General features: G+C 38.5%; 1 protein-coding gene across 1 annotated transcript; it reads right to left on the bottom strand.

The window, feature by feature from the left end:
• Positions 1-1,753: 1,753 nt before the first annotated feature.
• Positions 1,754-14,723, bottom strand: tfap4 (transcription factor AP-4 (activating enhancer binding protein 4)). The gene is made up of 7 exons (XM_086096863.1): positions 14,386-14,723; positions 12,215-12,380; positions 12,045-12,143; positions 10,688-10,858; positions 10,362-10,484; positions 8,045-8,215; positions 1,754-5,085 (listed from the first exon to the last, which is right to left on the bottom strand). The coding sequence occupies exons 1-7, from the start codon at positions 14,472-14,474 to the stop codon at positions 4,954-4,956; spliced, it is 951 nt and encodes a 316-aa protein (XP_085952989.1). The 5' UTR covers positions 14,475-14,723; the 3' UTR covers positions 1,754-4,953.
• Positions 14,724-15,109: the final 386 nt, after the last annotated feature.

The following is a 15,109-nucleotide window of genomic DNA, read 5'->3' as shown; positions in this document are numbered from 1 at the left end:
CATACTTTAGTTGCATGGCAAAATATTTAAATTTACAAGAAAAACATTTAATAATCAAGTTAATGATTTGAGTGTACAGTGTTCCCTCGCTGTAACGCGGTTCACGTTTCACGGCCTCGCTGTTTCGGGAATTTGCTAGGTGCGATTTTGCATGCATTTTTTAATGTAATGTACCTATTTGATCAAATTTGAGGTTTGAACATTGAGAATGTTTAAACAAGAGACATATGTGAGAACATTTACATGCCTTGATGAGAAAAGTGTATAACCTGTGTGATGAGGTGTTTCAGAGCCTTAAAACATTTATAATACATTTAAAACATAAAGCTAACTACTTTGCGGATTTCTTTTATTGTGGGTATTTTTTGGAACCTAAACCCAGCGGAAAACGAGGGAACACTACTTAAAAAAAACTTTTTTTAAAAGATTTATTTAAAAAATATGTAATTTATGAGAAGTATTTTAATTTATTAATACATAATACACAGAAATTATAACTAACAATATAGTGCAAGAATTCAAATATCATTTTAAGCAGCGATGAAAAATTATTAGGGACGTACTCAATTTGCATAGTCATCAATACTAAGTTCTGATAACACTAGTAGCACACTTTTGATACATAATTTCCCCCCGAAAAAAATCACTGACATAATTTTCAAGAAAAACCTATATATCCCAATGTAGCATTTTTCCTTCAAATTGCATGAAATTAATGCCAATTTTCTATATTACCAAATTCTTAGTCCCGATCATTAAACGGCCTCAAGAGGGCGGCCAATACTGGTATCGCCAACCATAGCAAGTAAATAAGGTCAGATATCAATATTCAGCCATCCCTAAAAATGATGTACTTAAATAATGCAGCAAGGCACACACATGAAAAAAAAACAAAGTACAAACTTTATTATTCTGTCTTTACAAAGGCACGAGCCTCTATTATCCGCCAAACGTTTCTTACAAAATCAAAATAGTTTCTCGATGACAACAAACGAGGGCAAAAGGACAGAAAAACATTTTTTTTTTTAAGAAAAGACAGCATATGAGAGCCAGTAAAATTTGATGGGCTGTATATGGAGGGCTCCAATATTGTACGCATAAGTGCTAATAAAACATAACAAAAAGAGCATATCATCAACAACCATTTTTAAGGATGATACATCTTGGAAAAAATGATTACAATTTTCCAAATGCCTCTTATTTCTATTAAAGGGTTGTGACGTCAACAATGAATAGATGTATTTATCTGTCCAGCAGGATAAAAAGCGCCATCTGTACAGGGGGCGACGTGGTGATCGTACACCTCAGGACAAAACCGTTTCGACATCACCCAGGAATGACGCGAGTGTTCAATTCACTTGGAATGTTTTTCGAGTGGGGAAATACAACATAGTGCACACAATTTTAGAAATGGCGTTTCGCTACACTGTGAATAATTGGGAACGCTTTATTGGAAATGCATACTGGCCTTGTGTTCGCATGTCGGCTACTGCAGTGGAACCTCCATTTTGTGTCAATGTCTGTCATGAGCCGTTGACACATTGGGATCAAGTACAGTCAACTTAATTGGGTTTTTCTGTCGAACCTATGATCATACATTCACTGACAAACTGCTCGAATGGGCTCTTTGCACAAATTGACTACTTCGTGAACTCAATACCACTCCTTCATTTCCTGTCTTTCATGTTTGGACAAACTGATTAATCCAGGTGTGCCTGATCTCAGTAACCACAACGACAATGGCCAGACACACCTGGATAAATCAGTTTGTCCAAACATGAAAGACAGGAAATGAAGGAGTGGTATTGAGTTCACGAAGTAGTGGATTTGTGCAAAGAGCCCATTTGCAGCTCTTGATGTATTTTTGTGAGCTTTGTGTATTGCTCCAGGATGCCACAAGATGGCGCAAAGCCCTCCAAAACGCATACAGCAGGTTTATCAGCCTTTCTTTGAACAATTTTTTTGGGGTTGGGTAATAGAAAGATTACCCATAAAAAATCCCAATGCATTTCAATAGCCATCAACAATACTCTGATGCCATAACTGTCTGACCCCCCCCCTCCTTCTATAAAAAGCTGAAGTCAAAATTGGTTCAGATTCGGAAGTTCCGCTGCACTTGCCCTAAATGTCCTTTGAACATTACAACGTATTTTCCTGTTGGGGGAGGGGGCATTCCAGTCTTAACTCATTCACTGCCATTGACGGCTATAGACGTCAAAAAATATTTTCTATTAGTTAAACATTTTTTCCCACTTTTGTTAACAAGAGTATGAAAACCTAGAAACATTTTTTTATTGTAAATTTAGAACAGATATAACATTTGTGATTAATTGTGAGTTGTTTTTTTGATCAGGGGCAGACAAAACAAGTTTTATTTCTTTCTGTCCCTTTTATTCTTTTGCTTTACTTGGAATTTGAATATTGTTTTTTTATTGTCTTTTTTCTTTTAAAAAGTAATGAAATTGATTGATTGAGTTAACTATTGAAGTCATGCAATTAATTAAAAAATGTAATCGCCTGACGCCCCTAATTTTTAATAATCTTTTCAACAACAAAAAAGATTATTAAAAATAAAAAAAATGGAAAAAAAAGAAAGAAGAAAAGATTAAGAATTAGGAGCGTTGGGGGATTAAATTTTTTCCGTAATTAATCACATGACTTCACTAGTTAATTAATCAAAATTTTTATATCTGTTCTAAATGTCCAATAATTTTTTTCTCGGTTTTCATACTCTTGTTAACAAAAGTGGCATTTTTTTTAAACTAATAGAAATAGTTCAAATTAATTTTTGACGTCTATAGCCGTCAATGGCAGTGAATGAGTTAATTTGGAGTTTGTCACTTTTAGTACTCGTGACTGCCCCCTCCAGCCTAAAGCGTAACTGCAGCCCCCGTGTCAAGCTCGTGCATGGTGCGTGTGCAAGTCTGAGCTGGAGTTTGGGCTGTGCTCGAAGCTGGCCTCTTGTTTTTTATTTTCAGTTTCTATCCCAATTGTGTCATACATTAAATGTCTGTGGGGTTAGCATGAGGTCACCCTCCACCACACCCCACCCCCAAGAAACTGTGGCGTGTTTGCTCCAAAAACTCCACATTGAAAAGAAGATACAGGCTGATAGGTGCAGTCGGAGTAAAAAAAAGCCAGGGCTCTTTCTACTCATCTGGGCATTGGTGGAGCACGCATGATGTAGAAAAGGCATTATGATGAACATTTTAAACTCCACAATGCACCTTTAAATCACAACAATCGATACTATGAGCATTTATGTCTGATGGCTTTTCATTGAAATTTCAAACAAGAATAAATGCTCTAAATCAGAGGGGTCACCAACTTTTTTTTTAAACTGAGACCTAGTTTTAGGTTTTTATAATAATAATAATAATAATGGCTTAGATAAGACACCGATGCATAATAATCATAATGATCTAATAAGATGAGATAGTGACATGCCTATTGTTTTTGTATGCAAAGCTATAGTTAAATGTATTTCTAGCTGTCCGAATTAGATGAACTAGATTTATTTATATTTAGTCATACTTTCTGTAATGAAACAGAGCTTTTACTGTACATTTTTACACTATTTTTCTAAAACTCACACCAAAAAGCAATTTAAACAATGATAACAACAAAAATGGTTAGATGCAGCTCACCGTTTTGGTGTTGGTGACCCCTGCTCTATATCGAAAGCAAATTGATTGAACATACTGTACATATGATTGTAATTCGGTTGTGCCGCTAGATTTCGCTGCACGGCCATGAGCGCATTAAGGGAAAAAAAAGTTTTCCCTTATAACCCAAGAAAAGGAAAAAAGGGGTTGTTTTGCCAGGCTCTGGGTGTAACAAATGTTAACTCATTCACTGCCATTGACGGCTATAGACGTCAAAAATTCATTTGAACTATTTCTATTAGTTTCACATTTTTTTCCACTTTTGTTTACAAGAGTATGAAAACCTTGAATTCATTTTTTTAGAAATACAGATATAAAATGTGTGATTAATTGTGAGTTAACTGTTGAAGTCGTGCGATTAATTACAATTGAAAATTTTAATCGCCTGATGCGACTTAAAGATTATTAAAAATTCGGTGTGTCAGGTGATTATTTTTTTTAATCGTAATTAATCGCATTACTTCACGAGTTAACTCACAATTAATCACTGTTCAAAATGTACAATAAAAATACATAGGTTTTCATACTCTTGTTAACAAAAGTAGAATTTTTTTTAAACTACTAGAAATAGTTCAAATGAATTTTTGACGTCTATAGCCGTCAATGGCAGTGAATGAGTTAATATGGAAAAAAGTCATGTGGAGTGTACCGGGAAGCCAGCCCAGTAAGAATGGCAACATGAAGACATAAAGACAAACCATGAAGTGTACTCTCTCCTCCCAGATACAATCACTTCTAGAAGCCTCCGAAAAAGGTGGCAGTGATGTCTTGAGTAGGGCCCGACCGATTCATCGGCCTGCTGATATAATCTGCCGATATTGGCGTTTTCAAAATTGGCAAAAAAATTTGAGTTAAGGGACCAATTCTAGTCAATATATTTATTTTATTTTATCTGAATTGTAGTCTGCCAAATATTGTAATCAGCATCAGCCTAAAAAAATAAAATAACAAATCCACATCAGTCGTGCCCTAGTCTCGAGGATAATCTTGTTTCAGTGGCAGGTGGAACGGACACCAAAAAGATGTGTAGCTTGAATAAGTAGCATCCAGTATTCATAAGAGCAGTCAGTCAAGTCAAGTAGCTCCTCTAATAACCGTTCTATGAGTTAACCAGATATGAGCAAGGGGCGTTGTAGTATGCATGGCTAAACTGCCTATCACAGAACTATACTGTACTGTAGGTAAGTGTGTAGCAAAAGAGTGCTTGGATGTGCCGACCAGCCCTGTTCCTGTTCCGTTGTGTTTTGCGGTGTATGCGAGTGTGTGTAAGTGCGTGTGAGACAGGAACTTATGGCAGCGAGCAGTCGTCCGGCTCGTCGCTGTCGGAGAGGATGCGCCCCGAGCTGACGATGACCGCCCGCCGCTGCTCTTCCTCGCACCCGCCGCCCTTCCCTTGGGTGCCCTCGATGTGCTGGATGGCCTGCGGGGACAGACAGAAGGTGTGAGGAGTGTTGACATAGCGCACTCTGGTGTCCAACTACAGTGAATGACAGCTATCGCCCGATAATCATGTGCTACCTTGACTTACATACTTGACAAGCAGACGCTCGGCTGATTTATCACCTTGAGTTGCAAGTGCTAAATTGCAATCTAACGATAACCAGCTACTTGCTGATGGTTGTTTGCCATTCCCAGTTTAAAGGGATACTTGACTCATTGTGAGACATTTTCAGCAGTAAAAAGTTAGTATGTTGTCCAGAATTAATTTGATAACTTCATTTTTTTCATAAAAACCTTTAAAAAATAAAATGTTCCACTTGCTGTCAACTGAAGATGACATCACCTGTGCTGAGGAAATAGGTAATGACCAATCACGGCTCAACCTTCAGTTGAGCAAGTAAAATAATTAATAATAAAAAATAATTAAGTCATCACATTAATTATATATAAAGAAAATGGCACCTATTTAACCAAAGTATACAACCTAGCTCAATGCTAACACATACCGCAAAAGGCCGTAAATGGGCTTGCAATGACGATGTGCTAGTTGCAACTCTTCAAGCAAATGAAATGTGAACACAACTAGTGCAGCAACATAATAGACAGACAATATTACAATACTCACAGGAATATATTCTTTATCCTGAGCAAAAATCAACCAAAATTACTGCAGCTTACTTATTTATGTAACTCTTCTGCTGGCCTGTTATACTGACCCCTGGTGGCCAAAATGTGCACACCAGAAGGAATACGGTACACTGTAAATGTGCATTGAAGCATGGAACCATGATGCCGTTAAATTCTTTACATTCTGTTTAATGATGTGATTAATGTAGATTTTTATGAAGCACTAAATACTGTTCTACAATAGTGTTATCTTGATTATTAAAAACACAATACGGCATTTTTGTTAGTGTTTTCGTGGGGTTGGATTGGATGAATGTATTCCTACAAGGAAAGATGATTCGGGACAGGACAGAGCCTCGTGAGTTACAAGCGTGGTCACAGAACGAATTAAGCTTGTAATTGCCAATACATTGATTATTAAATTCATCGCAATTCAACGCGTGACCATTTGATTACGATTCAGAAATGTTCAAAAAGTATTATTTTCCATAATAACTTAATGACAGGAACACTACCGCTGCTCGCGGAATGAAAGTAAAAGACACGCTTGGACATCTAAAGGAACGCGCAAAATGAGGATGGCGGGAGTGGATTATTATTAAAAAAAAAATTATCATTTAAAGCGGCAGCGGAAGTTACTGAGCGACAGATTTTCTCCTCAGGATAAAAAGCGAGCGGTAAACATGCAACAGCTTTCGCGTTCCCACCCCTGGTTAGCGGAGAAGAATCCGACGGTTGTTGCTGCTAACCAGCGAACAATAGAAGAAGGACTGTCAAAAGTTTCCCGCAGCTCTGAAAGGGCGAGACGAATCTCATCATCCATCGCAACCTTTTTAGTCCATAAGCGCTCGTTAACAACCAGGGCTTTCGCGCTGTGGTGCGAAAGTGAAAGCAAAACAATTTTGCCTGTAAAGCTGTTCCCGAACTGTGCAACATGACCAAAAAGTGCTGGAGTCGCCGGAAAACAGCATGCAGGACAGCGCTGACGTGATGGGTGGATTTCCGTTGCTACAGAATTATATGTCACGGAAACGGCGCATTTTATGAATGAGTTGAGCAACGACTGGGAGATGTGAGTGACGTCCTCCAAATTAAGACAGTTGATATTGTTTTAAAGTTGTTGAGGGATTTATGCTCCCCATTGAAGATTTTGTTTGGAAGTCTCTATATTATTTACTGAATTAGCTGTCTTTTGTGTTGGTTCAAACTGCATTATCGGAATAAGTGAAGTGGTTTTTTTTTGGTAAAAGTACAGAAATCTGTGAATTTTTGGGTTAAAATAAGTCTTATTTCTTTCTAAAGGCACTTTATGTTTAATGTTTTCTAGAAAATGTGGAATTCATTCCACCAGAGTACATTGTATTGGATTGTTAACTCATTCATTGCCATTGACAGCTATAGACGTCAAACATTTATTTTAACTATTTCTATTAGTTTTCCACTTTTGTTAACAAGAGTATGAAAACCTAGAAAAAAAAGTATTGTACATTTAGAACAGATATAAAATTTGTGATTAATCGTGACTTAACTAGTGAAGTCATACTTTTCTTTTCTTTCTTTTAAAGAAAAGATAAAAAATTAGGGGCGTCAGGCAATTATTATTTTTTAATCGTAATTAATCGCATGACTTGACTAGTTAACTCGCGATTAATCACAAATGTTATATCTGTTCTAATACAATTTTAAAAATCTAGGTATACATACTCTTGTTAACAAAAGTGGGAAACAAATGTTTCATAAATAGAAATAGTTCAAATGAATTTTTTGACGTCTATAGTCGTCAATGGCATTGAATGAGTTAATAGAGAAATCTATTTTTGAAAAGTACTGCCTTTGAAACTGTTTTGTTTTTGCACCTTGTGAAAAAGAGCAGCTCATCAGGCGATTGGAAATAAAAAGTAATGGACATACATTTGTTTGGCTACATTAAATAATAAATACTGACAAATAAACCTTGCTTAAAAGTATGAAGTAGCCACAAAGTAAGAAAAAAAATCCAGAACGAGGGAAAAATCGCAAATCATAGCACCCTGAATCGTAATCGAATCGATTCGTGGGGTGCCTAAGATGGCACACCCTGCATATTACCAAACTTTAAAAAAAAAATACTATTATTCTGTACTGTTTAACTTGACTATTTCTTTTTATGACGAGTTTTGACTTTTATTCCTTACATTTGAAAACAGATATGTATTTTCTTTTCCTTATTTTTTTCAAAATAATCTTGCTCCTTTTATATTATGCGTGAATGACCAAATTTTAATTTGAAGGCATATTTATCAAAAACATTGAGGAAGCGAAGCCGGTCTTACCTGGACGATAGTGTCCAGATTCTGCCGGGACGTGGAGACGGTGTTGATGACGGACGCCGGGCCCATGGTTACCACGGTGACATGATGGGACTGTGACGGCGGGGGGACAGGCGCGGGGACGATGACTGTTGTGTGGTGTGTGGGCGCGGGAGTGGTGGCTGCGGCGGACACCTGGCAGAGAGGATGCCGCGTCAACATATGCAAATTGTGATTCAGTTGATCACTTCCTGGTATATGATATAAAGAGCAGCTCCTATCGAAGCATGTAAACGGCAGACATGTGATCGCTCCACAATGTTGTGTAAATGAAGATCTAATTAAAATTGAATAAGGGGAATGTAATAGGGCTGGGTGATTATGGAAAATATATGAATTAATTAAATTATATAATAATATATTCATCAATACTGAATTCAAAATTAATGTACATCATTATTAGGTGATAAAAAAAACAACAACCAAAACTCAACAACTCAAACGTACCATCATACTCTCATGTCTATTCATCCCTGCACGTTGAACACATCATTCTTGAACACTCTTTTTTTGTCAGCTACAAAAATTTAAGTTTGTAAATATGTGAAATTCAAGCCTCTTGCAGTTTTATTCTGCTGCATCAACACCTTACTGTGAATGAGCATCTCCCTTATCATCATCATATTTATTTGATCATATTTTGTTGTTGTATTTTTATTTTCACAAGTCTTGGGACTTACTGAGCGAACCTGGGAACTGGGTTGTCATATTTCATGCAACAGCATGTGGAAATGTGTTGGTAAAACAATAACAATTGCTCAAATCGTTGAAAACTAAATATAACCTGAAAATAAATCAGTAATAAAGTAAAATGAGATCAGATGAATCAAAAACAGAAACTGTGATTGCACTCATTCAAACATAATGGAAGAAAAACGATGAATGTGCCAAACTGTGTGGTGTATTTACAAGTTCTCAACGCTGTGAAAGTACCCTGAATGCACCATGTTGCTTTTGCGTGTGTCCCCGAGTGAGCTTTAAGCTGTTTAACTCATTCACTGCCATTGACGGCTATAGACGTCAAAAATTCATTTGAACTACTTCTATTATTTTCACATTTGATTCCACTTTTGTTAACAAGAGTATGAAAACCTAGATTTTTTAAATTGTACATTTAGAACAGATATAAAATTTGTGATTAATCGTGAGTTAACTATTGATGTCATGCGATTAATTACAATAAAAAAAAAAAAATTGCCTGAGGCCCCTAATTTTTATTCATCTTTTCTTCTTTTTTTAATTAGGTGCATAAGGCTATTACATTTTTTTTTAACTGTAATTAATCGCATGACTTCAATAGTTAACTCATGATTAATCACAAATTTTATGTCTGTTCTAAATGTACAATACATTTTTTTCTAGGTTTTCATACTCTTGTTAAGAAAAGTGGAAAAAAATGTGAAACAAATAGAAATAGTTCAAATTAATTTTTGACGTCTATAGCCGTCAATGGCAGTGAATGAGTTAATATCACCTTAATGGGAGTTTAAGAATGGCACACATTGTATATTTAAATTAAAGACATGCTTTGTTTTAAAAACATCAAAAGTGCTAATGCTAAAGTCAACAAAAAAATCGAATTGACAGGCTAACGGGAAATTAGCATCAAAAGGATATTCTTTCAAATAACGAATATTCACTCACTTAGGCAGGAGGAAAACATACAAACAGTGCTCAAAAGCACATATTCTTCCCAAACTGTGAAAAATTAGTTACCGGATATTAAGATTGTCAGAAGCCAAAATCAAAATCATGATTAAAGCTGCTCTATGGAGCAATTTGTCCAAAAATATATTTACAATGGCCTTTTTATTTGACCATTTATGCAAATGAACACCTTAAATATACTGCAAGCCTCTGGCCAATAGTTTTCAGACTGGATCCAGGTTCGAATTTCCTGCAGCATCCTGTGTCTGCGGATGTGACGTCATGTGCGCAGGTTCATTTTTCAACCAGACATGGCAGTAGAGATTTGAAATGACATTGATCAGCTTCCAAATTTTGAAATTCGATGAATTGCCCAGCCCTAGCACATAACAGGCATTGCCGTGCTCAGGAACATAAAGAGTATAATCCAATCTTTGTGAATTAAATCTACTGCCTTGCCCATGTCAGAGCACATATTGAAAATGACAGTCTGTTATTGGACAAAATTAAGCGCTCCTCATGTTTTGGGATACATCTGTTGCCATGGATCTCGAGAGGGTGTGTGTGTGTGTGTGTGTGTGTGTGTGTGTGTGTGTGTGTGTGTGTGTGTGTGTGTGTGTGTGTGTGTGTGTACCTGTGGACTGTGAGCAGGTGTAAGGTCCCTCTCCAGCTGCTTGTGTTGCTGCACACACACAAGGTTCTGCTGGCTCAGAGCCTTCAGTTTCTCTGGATAAACCTCTGCATCCAGTGTGCGCATCTGGTAAACACACACAGTCATCATTAACACAGTGTTTGAGAGATGGCGTGCGAGTGAGAAGCCTGTAAGAGAGAGTGAGGGAGAAAGTGACAGTGTGTGTGATACAGTAAGAAAAACTGATAATAACAGAGTGAGTGAGTGTGTGAGGGAGTGACCGTTGGACAGGAAATGTGTGGGCGAAAACGTGCGCGCGCGCGTGTCACCTGGTCTTCCAGCATCATCCTGACAGAGCGTTCCTTCTCCAGCTGCTGCCTCAATTCAATCATCTCCCGCCGCAGATCCTCCGTCTTCTCCTCCTCCAGGATGTCCGGTGAGCCGATGCCTTCGTCCTTCTCCTCCACACGCCTCCTCTTCGGGGAGGAGCCGCTCAACTCCTGCCGAGAGACGCGGTCGGCAGCCAAGATGTGAAGAATTTACAGCAGCAGTTTTCTAGTTTCTAGTTGGAGACCAGGAGCCCAACTTTGTGGGCGCATGTGTGCCTTGGCCACCAGGGGGCAGTGTAATAGTCATACAGCTACAACTGGAAGACGTTCACAACTGCTCGGTAAGCTGCGGTAATATTAGTCAGTGTAAACTCGCGCTTTGGAGTTGTTGATGTCGGAAGAGAGAGTTCCATGTGAGTGATTAGCACTTTTCATTTCATTCAGAGTAAAGAAATATTCCGTTTACATGCACTTTTTTTGGTACTCCATATGCACAAATAAGTTATTTTGTTATTGTTGAAATTTTTATTTTTATTACAATTTTCAAGGAAGTATTTAAGTTAACATGCACATAGCTTTTTCCACCGTTATATAAAACTCTCTCTTTTTTTTCTGTACGCCATACACACAATTATGTACATGTACATGGCTTGTTGCAAAAAAAACCAAAAAGTGACATGACATGAAACATATCAGGGTACGACATTACGCCTTTTGGGGTTATAAGCCATGCTCTGGCAGCCCTGCAGAACCAGCTGTATATTCAAGATATAATATAATAAGTATAAATTATTATTTTATATTTAGCATCTTACTGCATTATTTAAAATATTAGATCTGTTTACTTTTTTTTTTTTTTTCATCATCGGTTTCTCTTTGTAGTGTAAAATCTTACTGAAGATTTAACATTTACATTTTCTAGGCTTTATATCTTGTTAAAGCAATTCCTGATGGAAGGATTTAACCTGATGCTCAAAAAATGTGTACAGCGTGGTAAAAACATTCATGATGACTCGTCAATTTAAGTGGATAAAACTTTAAATATTGAATATGAAATGGATATCTTTTTTAATCAAGAACATGTTAATGTGTTCATATTTATTCATAAAACTTGTACTGGCCCAGTTGAGCCAGCATCAGTCAAATTCAGGTGGTCCGTTCCAAGCAGGCAGGCCGTGGGCCACCTTTAATGTAGAACCTTGCAAATGGTCACATATTTAACTTAAAAAAATTCAAAATTGTCAAAACACCCTCCTATTTGTGTACTTTTTACTTCTTACTGAACCGATATCACAACCCAAATAATCAAAATAGAAATTCATCACAACCTAAAGAATCTAAATCCAATCAAATGTACCTGTATGATTCGCTTGAGTTGGCTGTTCTGCTGCAGTAGTCGTGTCTTCTCCTGCTCCAACGTGAAAATGTACTCCGCCGTCTGCTGCAAAATGGCGGCCTGAGAAAGGAACATTGGAAATAAAGCCCAGCAAATAAAAAAACGTGACCATTTTAGAGCCACCCGTTCACCTTGCTGAGCTTTTCGCCATCGCTGTGTGGGATGAGTGTCTTCAGCGACTGGAAGCCGGAGTTGATGCTCTGCATGCGCCGCCGCTCGTTGCTGTTGGCGATCTCGCGGCGGATTCGCCTCTCCTGGTCACGCGCCGTTTCTGGGGTCAGAGGAATGTTGGCCAGGCTGAAGATGAAGAGAGAGTACAAGGAAAAATCATCAGAATGTAGCTACATGCAGTATGTTATATGTATATATGTATATATATATATATATATATATATATATATATATATATACATATATACATATATGATGCAACATTTGACACTAAATCAAGACTTTTCCCAAAGTTAGGGGGGGGGGGGGTCTAAGCAAAGCTCTGCTATAATATCCTCTGTAACAATCTCTGTATTTCAGCATCCATCTCCAGCCAGGCGCTTATCTGCAATGTCTCAGCCCCTTCAGCCCAAACACCAGGAACAATTGTACGCACACACGACACGAGTCCGAATGGCGGTGGCATGTCCAACACAAGCATCCAAAGCCCAGTGATGACAGCCAAGCGGAACAAGGGTTTCAGTATTTAAATACACATTTAAAAATGAGGTATTTTAATTGATAACCGGTTCTCAGAATACACATTTTTCCCTGTTATTATACTTAGGTTTTGGGCAATATAAGAAGAAAATGTTTAATTTTTGCTCTATGTTTAAATGAAATTACTGTACTACTGAAGTAAATCATGATAGAAGTAAAAACACTTTACAGCCACAGCAATCATGCACATTTAATTGAGTTGCCAACATGCCAAGACGTGCATTGTTTTTTTTTTTACATGTGGAAATGAATGGTATAAAAGTATGCATCACATTGAGACGTGTCGAATATTTAGATTCATTTTCAAGCTACTGTAAATACAAATAACGAAAGAATATCCCACATCTCTAAAATCTACATTTATAAGTCTATTTTAAACATCGAACTCAAATTTTGTTTATTTAAATGTTTTAAATTGCACTGGTGCACCTAATAAAGCGGCCACTGTGTACACTACAGTATGTTTTGAAAGTACGAGGCATCTGGCCCTGTCACGTGGTCTCTTCAACAAAAACGAAACAACGAACATCTAGTCAACTAGTGATGAACATGATGGTTATTGTATTCCCACTGAAGAAAAACGGTGCACGTTTGAAAACGATAAATATTTTGTTTAGAAAAAGAAAAAAAGATAGACTACGTTAAATTTAAGATATTTTTTTTAACACCCCAAGAAGAACTTCGTTTCCCATGTTGCCCCGCGCGAGGACATAGAGTCAGCAACACTGGATCCCTCCGCCTCCCTCGTCAAGCAGGCTTGCGGACGTATACACGTACACACCCCCTTATTATTAAACACCATTAATTCCGCTAAAATATGTCAATTCTGTCACGCGCTTGTTGAAATGTGCTTTCGTTAAGAGGGATTAATATTTGAAACATCCGCCAAGGTAGTCTTTAGACTCCCCCGCCCCCTATAGCGTGCTCCGGGCAGACTTTTTCCGCGTCCCCCGCCATTACAACAATGCGGCAGGCAGCATGGCAGGCGCTGAAAACGACGCAGTGGAGGCGATTGCGAAGTCCCGCCGCTGTTTTCCTAAAAAGTCCCCCACCGCCGAAAAATGGCGAATTTTAACCGTCGCAAAGACGAAGTCACAAACAGTAAAATCTGACTTCAGACACCCTTGTTGTTTACGGTTCTAGTCTCCATCCACCACCAGCACAAGAAGAAGCATGGCCGCGCTTCCCCACTACAACTTAGCCAACCAAACAACCCCCAGCACGCCTGGTAAAAATGACCTCTCACGGCCGGGCTATACCTCACCGAACACGGCCACCTTTACGACGTCGGTGAGGGGGTAATTTGAGGATAAACTGAGCGAGTGAGCAGCGGCGTGCTGTGCTGCTGGGCAACCACGTGGTTTGTGTTTGATAGCCACTAAATTGTCACATTTCGCACCCGAATGGGGCAAATATCACCCCGAAACGCGCATAGACGACTCATACGCTATCTGAGGAGTCATTTCCACGTCAATTAGCTCTCGCAGAAGGGTCGTGCGCGCACAATAACAGAAGCATGTTGCCTCATCCTCGCGCACGCGTCTGCGCGTGTTGTGATTATAAATAGACAATAACATAACAGGATACACACCTACACAACCCCCCGATGACTTCTTTCTCCGTTTTCCTGAAGTGTTGCAAAGAGGGCACCTTCTGAGCGGGAACCATGAAATACTCCATGCTCGCGGCTCTCCAGTTTTGATCTCCCCCCACCACCACCAATCTTCCCAGTTCCCTTTCTCCCCCCCAAAAAATTAAAAAAATAATAATAAAAGGCAATATTGGCTGATTAAGAATAAAAATGATTAATTGTGGCGTTTTTATCCGATCCAAAGGAGGAAAAAAGATGAATTCGTGCGTTTGGAAATGTAGTTGTAATGTTACTCGACTTCCAGCTGATGGGGTTCCCTCGTTGTGTGTGGCTCTCTACCTCGCTCTTCCTCAGCCCCTCCCCTTTCTCCCTGTGTGTGTGTGTGTGTGTGTGTGTGTGTGTGTGTGTGTGTGTGTGTGTGCGCGCAGCTGATCGCTTTCAAGGCGGGAAACAGCTGGTCGGAGTCACGCTGCACTACCGAAAGAGAGAAAGAAAGCCTCCTTCCGCAGAGATGAGGGACTGCATGTAAACAAAGGACTATTTGAGTCACTGACGACTACAGTGGACTAACTCAAATTTTGCAGCAGGGAGGTTTCAAGTTTTATATCTGTAGTCCAATAGATGCCGCTAAGTCCAAACGTGTCAAATCAATCACGATTTTCATGCTGCATAACAAATGACTTTCAATTAGATGCAGCATTACGACATTGTTCTGCATGAAATA

Source organism: Leptonotus elevatus, chromosome 1, assembly GCF_054856555.1.
Source record: "Leptonotus elevatus isolate MCC_2025b chromosome 1, RoL_Lele_1.0, whole genome shotgun sequence".
Classification (NCBI taxonomy): Eukaryota; Metazoa; Chordata; class Actinopteri; order Syngnathiformes; family Syngnathidae; genus Leptonotus; species Leptonotus elevatus.
This window is presented reverse-complemented; position numbering and strand designations above follow the sequence as displayed.